Here is a 12,585-nt window from a genome sequence, read left to right on the forward strand (position 1 = left end):
AAAATACCAATGAGCAAATTGATAAGTATGTGTATTGCACAGTGGAAAATAATAAATTAGGTTGAGAGTAACTGAGTTAGAAGCCATGATATTTTACCTAATTTAAAGGTTGAATAGTTAGGTTAGAATGAGGCACATTGAAAACATGGACTGAGTAGCCTGTGCAAAATGATGAAGTTATAAAATAGCATTGTGTGTCTGAATGTATTCAAAGGAACCATTAAGTAATAAGTGAACCAGATTTTGAAGGCCACTTGAGCAGCTTAAACAGGTTTGTTTGTTTTGTTTTACTTCCTCTTTTTTAAAAGATGTTTATTTCTATGTGTGAGTATGTGTATGTGTATATATGAACATCACATACCTGCCTAATATCCTCAAAAGTCAAAAGAAATAGTTGGGTCTCCTGGAACTATCCTTTCAGGTGGTTATTAGCTGCCTGATGTAGGTGTTGGGAATTAAACCCAAATTAGGTCCTCCACAAGAGCAGCAAATGCTCTTAACCACTGAGCCATTTCTTCAACCCTTTGTTTATTCATGTTTATTCATTTATTTATTTGAGATAGGTTTTTGTTTTGTATTTTGAGACAGGGTATGTAGCCTAGGCTGGCCTCAAATTGAGTTTATACAGCTGAGGATGACTTTGAACTCCTGATTCTCTTGCCTTCACTTCCCAAGTGCTGGGATTATAGGCATGAGCCATTATGTCCACCTTAAGCAATTTGTTTAATATAAGTTGAGTAGATTCATTAAGAGCACTGAATCTCTAGGAACAGAATGTATACTATCTATATTAGTTACTTTTCTATTGCTATGATAAAACACCATGACCAAAGCAACTTGTGCAAACTAGAGAATTCCCTTTAGCCTATGATTCCAGACAGATAAAAGAAAGTCCATCGTGACGCATGAAGAAGCATGGCTGCAGAAACAGGAAGCTGAGAGATCACATGTTCAATGGTAGAAACAAAAGAGAAAGAACAAACTGGAAGTGGGGCCAGTCTGTAGACTCTAAACGCCTGCCTCCATTGATATACTTCCTGCAGCATAGTCTAATCAGCTCCCCAGACAGCACCACAAACTGGGGGTGCGGTGTTCAAATACTGAGCGTATGAGGGACATTCTCATTCTAACCACCTCAGTGTCCAGAACATTTTAGGACCCCCACCTTGGAGCTAGAACCTAATTTTGGTTCCCAGCACTCTGAGTGTAACAATCATCTCCAAAGGATTTGATGCCCTCTTATGCTCCCCAAGCCTGCACACTCATACTTACAATTTAAAAGTCTTTTAAAATAACAGTTCTCCAGCTTGAGGGTATAATAGTGAAACAGTGCTTGCTTAGCATGCAGGAGCATTCGCTCTAATCATCCCATCACCACAACCAACACAAATACAAAATTAGGTTATGGAGAACTTAAAGGGTTTTATATTTTATTATTTACTTAACTAGATTCTGTTTTGATAGAAACAAAGTTTCCAGCAAAGTTTGTCTAAGCAAATCTAGGCCTTGGCCAAAAGATCCAGGTGGAAGGACTAGGCAGTTAAGATACAATTGTAGGAGCTGGTGAGATGGCCACTGGTGCTCATTCAGAGGACCTGGATTTGGTCCCAAAACCCATATAGTGGTTTATAACCATCTGTAACTACTTCCAGGGAATCCATTGCCCTCTTATGGCATCTGCATGCAGAGGCAGACACATCTCTGTGAGTTCAAGGCCAGCTAGGACTACACAGAGACATCCTGTCTTTGTTTAAATTGGTTTGTAGCCATACATAGTAGTACATACCTGTGACCATAGCACTTTGAGAGGCTAAGGCAAGAAGCATGTGAGTTTGAGACAACCCAATACCAAGCTATACAGTAAAATCTTATCTCAAAATAACAAAGGAAAGATAGATACGTACTTTTTAATGTTTATTTGTTTATTACATATATGGGGATTAGTGTGCTGTAGGTTTGTTATGAATTAAAAAGGGCAAGATATCAGATAATGTACATAACATGTTTCTCATAAATACGAATTTAAAAATTATGATTACATTTATAGTTGTATACAAAAATTTCCCAGAAGGCTGCTATGGGGAGGTGAACTGAAAGGTTCAGACTTAGAAAATTTAACAAGTATAGAGTCAGAAGAAGGAACCAAAAGCAAAGTAGCAGAGCACAGATAAAAGTCTGCTCCATTGGGATTTTGCCAAGTATAGATAATTACCTGTTGTTTTACAGGTATTGTTTTTATTTATTATTTACGGTAGGTATTTACATTATTAAAGGATCAAAATGAACTGAGATAGAGCCTTTTCAATTCAATTTGATGATTTAGAGAACACCATCTTCTTATATTAAATAAAGTCAACAGAATTTCAGACTGTCTTATGCTACTACATACATAACTTACAAACCTTTTTTTTTATTGTTATTAATTATAGGGGTCCCAATTTCATCTGCTGTTGCAGGTGTAGCAGTGGGATTGGTTACCAAAACCAATCCAGAGAAAGGTGAAATAGAAGACTACCGTTTGCTAACAGATATTCTGGCAAGTATATTCCCAGTTTAAAATATTTACAAGTATATCTAAAAGTACATGCTTAGACCAGGCACATACCTTCATTGGCTGAGGCAGAAAGATGACTAGTCCTAGTCTAACTTAAGACTATATAACAAGTCCCAGGCCAACCTGAGTCATGTGAGGAGACCCTGTCTCAAAAAAAAAAAATTAAAATAATGGTAATAATAATAATAATAAAGACATATAGAAGCCTCAGACTAGAACAGTGGTTCTCATTCTGTATGTCACAATCCCTTTGAGGGGTTAAACATTCCTTTTATAGACCATCAAAAGGCACAAGACCATCAGAAAACACAAATATTTACATTATGATTCATAATAGTAACAAAATTACAGTTATATATAAAGTAGCAATGAAAATGATTTTATGGTTGGGGACCACCACAATAAGGAACTAGCTGTATTAAATAAAGGCTTACAGCATTTGGAAGGTTGAGAACCACTTCGTTTCAGGAATGCAGGAGCAGTGTTTGTTTCCTCTGTTTGCCTTGGATTTTAAAGGATATGTATTGCTACATACTTATCCAGAATGGATCCCTTAGGGTTAATTCTAAAATAATTTTTTATGTATTTTTAGAAGCAGGCATGACTAACCATAAAGTGATATTTGCAGTGACAAGCTTTGTGCGATTGAACAGCAATCAAGCGACAGAGGTGGCTCTTTGCATTTAACGCTAAAGGACACAGCTTACTTCCAGAGCTAGAATTTGAAATTCTTCTACAGTGACTATGGGTGAATTTTGTTTTGTTTAAAACTTTACTGTAATTTCTTAAATTGTTGAAGGGAATTGAAGATTATAATGGTGACATGGATTTCAAAATAGCCGGTACAAATAAAGGAATAACTGCATTACAGGTATTTTTGAAAACCATCCTGTTTCATGTTTTAAATATCTAAATAATGGCATGGGCCACTATTTATTTTTGGCTTTTCTATATTAGGCTGATATTAAGTTACCTGGAGTACCAATTAAAATTATAATGGAAGCCATCCAACAAGCGTCAGGTAAGTCAGTGTGCCTTGTTCCTCTCTTGTTTCTGTCTGTTAATGCTACCTACAATTCCCACTAAGCTTACTATTCAATATTTGCTTTCAAAATCCAGTGTAGCTGACTGGCAGAATGTTGACCTATGATGTATAAAGAATTGGGTTTGCTCCACAGCACCATTAAAACTAGAAGAGTTGCAGCAATGTAACGTAACATGATCAAGTATTAATTATTGATCACATTGACTACTCAAATGAAAGAATATTGAAAGTTTATTATTTACAAAGTAAGCAACTTTCTGAGTCTGGAGAAGTAAGGAAGGAATAGAAGTAACTTTTTAAGATAATTGGAATATAAAGAACTTTCATTAGTGAGCTAGAGTCTGGATTGTACACCAGAGAAACTATTTCAGATCATACTTACTTGAGCAGTTACATTCTTATTGTGTTGCTTTTTCTTCTAGTGGCAAAGAAGGAGATACTGCAGATAATGAACAAAACGATTTCAAAACCTCGAGCATCAAGAAAAGAAAATGGACCAGTTGTAGGTAAGACATTAAAATTATTACCGATAGTTTGATAGTATTAATATTTAAAGATTTACTACTATTTTAAAACATTTTTCTCCTATCAAAATAAGCCTATTTTATTTTATTATTGATAAATATCTTCAAAGAAAAATTTCTTTTACAATTACTCGTCTATTTGTGTGTATATGTAGGTGGGGCATGCATGTGCCATATTGTATGTCCCGAGTCCAACTTGTGGGACTTGACTATATCCTTCCACCATATGAGTCCTGGGGATTGAACTTAGGCTATTAGGCTTAGAAGCACATGCCTTTTCTGACTTTAGCTATTTTCCCAGTCCTAGAAAAAAGATTTTTAAATATTCTTTCCATAAAAATATGGAAAGTGAGAACAGATATATTTACACATGTATACATGTATCAAAAATCACAATACATAAAATTTCTGTGTTCTTATATATTTTTAAAAACATTGTGTATATTGAAAGAAGAGCAAACTTTAAATTTGAGAACATACTCTTTTTTTTTTTAGATTTATTTATTTATTTATTATATATAAGTACACTGTAACTGTCTTTAGACACACCAGAAAAGGGCATCAGATCTCATTACAGATGGTTGTGAGCCACCATGTGGTTGCTGGAATTTGAACTCATAACCTTTGGAAGAGCCATCAGTGCTCTTAACCGCTGAGCCATCTCTCCAGCCCAAGAACATACTCTTGTATATTTTTCATTAATATTACTTAAACAAATTTATCCTAGTTCATAATGAAAGATTTGTACATATGTTTAGGTTCATATATCTTTGCCTTTTTTACATATTTGTCTGCACTGCATTTCAGAAACAGTAAAGGTTCCATTATCAAAACGAGCAAAATTCGTTGGGCCTGGTGGATATCACTTAAAAAAACTCCAGGCTGAGACAGGTAAGAGTTATCTCTAGTTTGAGGGTATTATTAAATCCAAACCATGTAGTTTGCTATTTTATCTCTACTGTGCTATTCTTAATCCTCAACCATATTCAAGAAGGACAAAGCAGCATGTATTGGGATATGCCTGTGATCCAGATATATTTGATGGAGGACAAACATAGCAAGACCCTGCTTCAGATGAAAGAGAAAGTATGACAAAAATTCATCATACTCCTTTCACATTTAAAATTGGAAATTCCCAAACAAATTTTAGTTTCTCACTTGAAAGGGTTATTACACTTTCTTACTTCTACTGCTTTGACTTAGTTTCATTCAGGATCTTTTGTTTAAAGAGTATATATACAGAGGCCAGGTGTGGTCATGTACACCTTAATCCTGCATTCAGGGGCAGAGACAAGTGGATCTCTATGAGTTCAAGGCTAGCCAGAGTTCAAAGACAGACAGTCAAGGCTACATTTATTGAAGGCTGTCTCAAAAAATTCAAAACAAAACAACAAAGAATATATGCAGAGATAGTTATGTTTTGTTTCTTCTAGAGGCGATGTTGTAGATGGCCTAATACTCACTTGGGCGTATAAAGGACAAGAAGCAGCAGAGTTGCCTTAGCCCGTGTTAAGAGTGAGAAACTAACATGATTCATCTATTCATTCTAAAGGATGAAAATGATAAAGCAAGATAATGAAAGTATTCTGGTGTAATTTCTAGTCATAGAGCAAAACGAAAGCCCTAAAAATTGGCCTTAGAAATATGTTAGGACATGGTTTACTGAGCCTGGTAAAACGGCAGGTACCTGGCAGCAGAGCAGCGTATGCTTCATGGTGAGCAGTTCCCTTCACTAAGGAACGAACATTAAGCATACAAAGAACTCAGTCCAATTGCTTTGAGGCCCCTCCCCTATTCTCATATTTGCCTTTTAGATTAGTCACCTTTGGCAATGAGATTGTTAATTTTAATGTATTAAGTTACCTCTTTTTTGTCCCTCCCACTCCTCACCATGACGCTGTTTATTCTAAAGGTGTAACAATTAGTCAGGTTGATGAAGAAACCTTCTCCATATTTGCACCAACACCTACTGCAATGCATGAAGCAAGAGATTTCATTACAGAAATTTGCAGAGATGATGTAAGTGTACATCTCATGATAGTTTTTCCCTATTTTTCCTGGTATCTTTATTAGTCTAATGGTTTATTTTACATTTTACAGCAAGAGCAACAATTAGAATTTGGAGCAGTTTATACCGCGACAATAACTGAAATCAGGTAATTACAAGTAAACAATGGGCTCACTTTTAAAAAACTTTTACTGCAAGCCCAGTTTCACTTTATATTTAGATATATGCCAGTAGCTGGGGGGAGGGAGGGATGGATTTATTTATATATCAAGGTCTCTAGCCCAGACTGGATTAAAAGTCATTATGTAGCTGAGAATGACTCTGAACTATTTTTGCTCTTTATTCTTTTATTATTATTATTATTAGATATTTTCTTCATTTACATTTCAAATGCTTTCCCGAAAGTCCCCTATACCCCCCCCCCGCCCTGCTCCCCTACCCACCCACTCCCGCTTCCTGGCCCTGGCATTGCCCTGTACTGAGGCATATGATCTTCACAAGACCAAGGGCCTCTTTATTAAGTGTATGTATGTTTTGCCTGCGTGTATGTCTATTCACCATGCAGTGCCTGAAGAGGGAAGAGGGTGTTAAATTCCCTGACTGGCGTTAGATGGTTGTGAGCCACCAGGCAGGTGCTAGGAATTTAAACCTAAGTTCTCTGGAAGACCAGGAAGTACACTTAGCCACTGAACTGTGCCTCCAGCCCACACCTTTTTTGTTTTGTTGTGCTTATCATTTGTTTTATATATATGGGGATTTTGCTTACATGTATTTCTTGCGAGTGTGTGTGTGTGTGTGTGAGAGAGAGAGAGAGGGAGGGAGGGAGGGAGACAGACAAAGACAGAGACAGATCTGCAGAGGCCTGAAGAGGGCATCAGAGTCTTTTGAACTAGAGTTACAGACCAATGTGAGTAGCCATGTGGGTGCTGAGACTCAAACCCAGGTCCTCTAGAAAAGCAGCAATACTCTTAATTCCTGAGCCATCTCTCAAACTGACTCTGAACTTCCGATCTTTCTGCTTCTACCACCTTGACTTGTTTATGTAGTGCTGGGAATCAAACTCTGGGCCTTGAGTATATGAGTACTATACCAATTGAAGCTACATCCCTAGCCTCACGCAATTCTTTTTTTTTTTTTTAAGCTAATTTTTTTCTATGCTATTATGTATGTTTTCAGTAACCTGGTTCTATAGTAATAGATTCTTCTGCCAGAATTTTTTCCTTAAACCAAAGTTTCTACCATATTTTATTTTCACAGCACATATTCTGCCAATTTAATTTTCTCTGAAAACAGCCTAAAACATAGATACTATTCCCTTTTCACTATTATTGTTTCTACAGATATTGATAATTAATACATATTTTCAAGTCCATTTCAACCTCAAAGTATTTTTAGCAGCTGAAATTACCTCAGAGTACTATTTCAGGGTGAGGAGGCATAGAATGGGAATGGGACAATTTATTTAACATTACAGGTGAAAAATAAGCAATATAGTTAGTTGCTTTCAGACTAGAGAAAAAAGAAAGAGAACTAACCAGCCATCTGTATATAACTGCAGGTCCAGGATATCTAATGTCCTCTCTGACCTCCACAGGCACTAGGCACACATGTGGTACACAGACTTACCTGTGTGTGTGTGTATATATATACACACACACATGCAAACATTAACACATAAAAAATAAATCTAAAATAATAAAATTTCAAAAATTTTGAAGAGAAACACAGGTTTCTCTTTTTCTCTATCCTTCTTGGCCATTTGATTCACAAATGATTCATAACTATAGGGCATAATTTTCTATTGCAAAATAAGGATTTGGGCTCAGGATATGTAGCTTATTAGAGGTCTTATGTATGAGGTCTTGGGTTCAATCCCAAGCACTGTGAAGACAGGAAAAGGAGGGACAGAGACTAAAAGACAGAGGGAGAGAGGGATGAGAAAAATATATTTGTTACATAGTCATAATTTTTATAATCATGAGCATATATCCTAGAAGCCATGCATGGTGGCACACACCTTTAGTCCCAGCACTTGGATGGCAGAGGCAGGTGGATTTCTTTGAGTTTGAGGCCAGCCTGTTCTACAGAGTGATTTCAAGGACTAGAGAGAGAAACCCTGTCACCAGAAAGAAAAAAAAAAGAAAAATATATCCAAGAATATGGTCAGGGATTTGTTTGATACTCTTCTTTAAGACCATAGATTCTATTTGTTGGTACACATACTACTGTTTTAACCAAGCTGCTATCTTTTTACAGAGACACTGGAGTGATGGTAAAACTATATCCAAACATGACTGCAGTGCTGCTTCATAATTCACAACTTGACCAACGAAAGGTAAAAGGAAAGTCTAATTAATCTGTGTGTGTGGTGGATGTGCACTGAGTGAGTAGAGTACATGCATGTGTGCATGGAGATCAGAAGAAGATATCAAGTATCCTCCTCTGGGTCTCCCCACTTTATTCCCTGGAGACTTGATCTCTCATAACCTGCAGTTTGCCATTTCTCATCTAGTCTGGTGGCTAGCAAGCTCCAACGATCTTGTCTCTCCTCATTCCCCACAGCACTGGTGTCACAGGCACATGCATAACTGTCCCTAGCTTTTTAGAAATGCTGGGGATCTGAACTCAGGTCCTCATTTTTGTGCAACAAGTGTTCTCATCTTCTCAGCTATCTCCTCAGCCCAGATCTCACTATTTCTAATTGTTAAAAACAATTCATATTAAAATCAACCGAATTGTTGAGAATTGTGTATTTTGCCCATTAATAGGTTCAGTATACAGAATACACATAGGCTTTCACTTAGATTCTTCTATTCACTTATAATGTTTCAGTTATTCATTCTTACCATTGAGTGAGCTGCTTCCCTAGTCCATGTTTATCAATGCACACTAAGTAGACATTTGAAAGGCTAGACATTGAAGCAGTAACAATACTTATCTACGAAGAGTTTTGTGTAGCTTTCATTTTCTTCTGACTACTTTGATATTTTTGATTTTGCAGAAAAACAAATACAGCTATTCACTTAGGGAAAGATGTTTACTTCTGTAGTTATTAATTATATAAAACTAATGTATTAACTTTTTTTTCAGATTAAACATCCCACTGCCCTAGGACTAGAGGTTGGCCAAGAAATTCAGGTACCTATGTTCTATATATTATCTTTAAAGGTGTAAATTGTACTTCAAGTTCCATTTAGTCTTTTTGAAAGAGTAGAATAAACACTTTTAACTTGTATCTCTGCACAGTGCTTTTATAAGCTAGGGTGCCTTAACCAGACTTTCTAAGTAAGGATTTAAAATAAGACTCTTTCCCTCAAGGAGATCACAAAAAAAAAGAAAGAAAGAAGGAGAGAGAGGAGATAGAGACAGAGACACTACCATTTGGTGATAGACTTGATAACATGGTTGAAAGCCTTGTCAAGTTTGAGTGGCTGAGCCTTTGTACTTGACATGTTTTTGAACTTACCTAAGAGTAATGTTGCTGGGGCCTAGAATTCTGATAATAAAATTGACCTTGTCCTCTATTAGTGAATAGAAGTTGTTCATAACCTGGTGTGTTGGGTGCACCACATTCTGTTCTGGGTATACCTGAGTAACTAAGACCACGAGTTTATTCCCAATCTGTGCTCCTATCGTTTAAGCAGCTTTGGGGAAAGATGAGACCCAATACAGCATCCATCCATTTCATCCTTGTTTGCCTTTTCCATGGAAAAATATACTCTACTGTAATAGTCCCTGAGTCATAGAGAAAGTATGAGTATGTAAGCACCCTACAGAATTTGTAGAACTGGGTTTAGAATGCCCTTATATAAATCATAACTGTAACTTCTGTCTTATAGTATAGAGATCTAGAGACCATTAAAAGGCACAGCTAGTTTACCAGGAGACTCTAAATTTTTGCTGGTTAGTTAATTGACTTTGGGTTTTCTTTAAATAAGATCTTACTTTAACCAAGTGAGCCATTGTTTGGTAGCTCAGGCTATCCTTGCAAATTCAGCAAGCCTCCTGCCAACAAATGTTAGGATAACAAGCATAGGGAAGTACACATTGATTCTTTTTAATTTTTATAACAGTACTTAACCAGATTATATTTATTGAGTGTATCTCTACATAGAACTAAGCTGTGCTTTTATTAGACACACACAAATATTAATTACTGCCTTATTTGGACAGCGTAAATCTAAACCTATGAAATTACATGTCAACTTTAATCTGTTTCTTTAACATAGGTCAAATACTTTGGCCGTGATCCAGCTGATGGAAGAATGAGGCTTTCTCGTAAAGTACTTCAGTCTCCAGCTACAACTGTTCTCAAAACTCTAAATGATAGAAGCAGCATTGTAATGGGAGAGCCTGTTTCAGAGTCATCATCTAACTCTAACCCTTGACTCCTTTTTGAAATAGTATTCAATGGCGATATTCTGTGGAGCAAATTTTAATAGTCCTGCTTACTGTGTAGATTTATATATAATTTGAATATAATTATTTGTATTAAAATGATCATGTGCCTTTTTTATTTCAGGAGTAACCTATATTTGCTTATTCTTATTTGGATTAAATCAATAAATATTTATTATTAAAAGTAAGCTATTTTTATATCTTAGGAAAGGTTACCTTTCTGTTCCTATAATTGTAAACTATTGAAAAATAATAGATCATTTATGCCTTCCTAAGGATCTTTTTTATACCTTCCTTCTCTTCGTATATAGTAATGGCCACTCTCATTAGTCCAACAACTGTGCTTGTCTACTACTATTTTACACACTAGAAGTTGGCATTTTGAAAGCCAGAACCTAGTTCTTCAAAGCAATTACACGTTTAATTGGGAGGAGCTGATCTGATTCAGTTGCTAATGATTCGTCTTTCAAATTGGTCACAAGATCATAAATACAGTGAAATGAATCCTATAAATGGAATTCTTGCTAGAGTAACTTGGTTTTTTTAATTACCTAATATAAAAATTACACACTCATCAGACAGAACTAAGTCATTCTTCATATTATGTAATTGTCAGTGTGTGAATATTTTTTGTGTAAGAATGGGAGGAATCAGTCAGTATAAAGATTATTGATGTAATGTCTAGAAATAACCTTTGCCATTTTTTTTTTCCCAAGATAGGGTCCCTAGAACCCATTGGATCAGGCAGGCCTTGAACTGAAATCCACCTGTCTGACACCACATCACTCAAAGGAGTGAGCCACCATACCCAGCTAATTGCTGTCATTTAAAACATGCTAATAGACCAGAAAAAGTAAATACTATATAATTTAGATTGTGTTCCTTCTATAAATCTTATAAAAAATATATGTGAATTTTTTATTTGGGATTTATATTAAATATGTACTTGTTCAAGCCAAAGATTTTTAAGGTAGGTTTATACTTAAGTCAGTAAACATTATTCTGTGTAAAACACCATTTTAGACAATATTGATACATGTTAGAAATATTGAAGTAACTGAAAATTAACAATTATTTCTATAATTAATATTATTTAGTAGTAGTGACCACCACCATAATCCTTAATTTAAGGGACAGTAACCTTTAGTGGTAGGATTTTTTAATTTAAATTTGGTTTTCTTAAATTTGCTCTTAATTTCAAAGGCATCAAATGTATGCTAAACTACTAACAATTTGGAAAAAACAAAGCCAATTCTTGGGAGTGCTACAGAATTAAACAGACAGCTCACTAATACCAACAATTGAAGCACCATCACTTCTGCTTAAGACAGGAGCCTACCACTCGTGCCAGCCAGAGCGTCTGCTCATCTTTATTTAAATCATGGTAGTTTTCCATAATTTCTAAGTGTTTAATCTTGGATTATCATATGCCAAAAACATTTATAGTACTTACAGGTTGTTCCTTTATGACCTTTATTTTGACATAAGTTAGTGTTCAATTGTTTTTACATTTATTTATTTTGTGTACTTACAAACTACTGTGCATGGGTGGGAATCAGTACAACTTGTAAGAGTTGGTTTTCTCCTTCCACTTTGTGGGTTCCAAGAAACACATTCAGGTCATCAAACTTACAACAAGCACCTTTACCTGCCAAGCCATCTTCCTCGCTCAAACTATGGGTTTTATTTGACTATTTTCCTTCCCTTCCTAAATATCTTAAATTTCTAGATCTAAGAAGCATGAACATCAGCAGCTGTTCCATTCAGCTTACTTAGCCAAACTGAATTCATTCATTTAACATTTACTATGGACTGAGCACTATGACATGTGCAGTGATGTCAGCAAGCAAAGCTAAACGTTCTAACATGCATGCTTAGTAAACAAGCATGTAACACATGATGGTGTAGTGGCAGATGCTTTAAATTAGACAGACATTTGGGTAAGGGGTTGGACTGATCTGTCCTATATAGTTCGTGATGAACAAAATCACCTTCAGGAAGAAAGGATTTGTTTAGTGGCTTGCTCTCATGCATTCCTCAGCTTATTTTCTTAAGC

General features: G+C 35.8%; 1 protein-coding gene across 2 annotated transcripts in view; it reads left to right on the forward strand.

Moving 5' to 3' along the window:
- Pnpt1 (polyribonucleotide nucleotidyltransferase 1) overlaps nt 1–10,734 on the forward strand; it is a 32,012-nt gene extending 21,278 nt beyond the window's left edge. For both annotated transcript variants that reach the window (XM_021176449.2, XM_029483735.1), the window contains 10 exons: nt 2,430–2,536; nt 3,354–3,425; nt 3,512–3,575; nt 4,022–4,105; nt 4,931–5,014; nt 6,036–6,142; nt 6,224–6,279; nt 8,388–8,466; nt 9,222–9,269; nt 10,361–10,734. In XM_021176449.2, the coding sequence (XP_021032108.1) occupies nt 2,430–2,536; nt 3,354–3,425; nt 3,512–3,575; nt 4,022–4,105; nt 4,931–5,014; nt 6,036–6,142; nt 6,224–6,279; nt 8,388–8,466; nt 9,222–9,269; nt 10,361–10,519 (860 nt within the window). In that variant the 3' untranslated portion in view covers nt 10,520–10,734. The remainder of the gene's footprint in view (nt 1–2,429; nt 2,537–3,353; nt 3,426–3,511; nt 3,576–4,021; nt 4,106–4,930; nt 5,015–6,035; nt 6,143–6,223; nt 6,280–8,387; nt 8,467–9,221; nt 9,270–10,360) is intronic.
- Nucleotides 10,735–12,585: the final 1,851 nt, after the last annotated feature.

Source organism: Mus caroli, chromosome 11 (assembly GCF_900094665.2).
Source record: "Mus caroli chromosome 11, CAROLI_EIJ_v1.1, whole genome shotgun sequence".
Classification (NCBI taxonomy): Eukaryota; Metazoa; Chordata; class Mammalia; order Rodentia; family Muridae; genus Mus; species Mus caroli.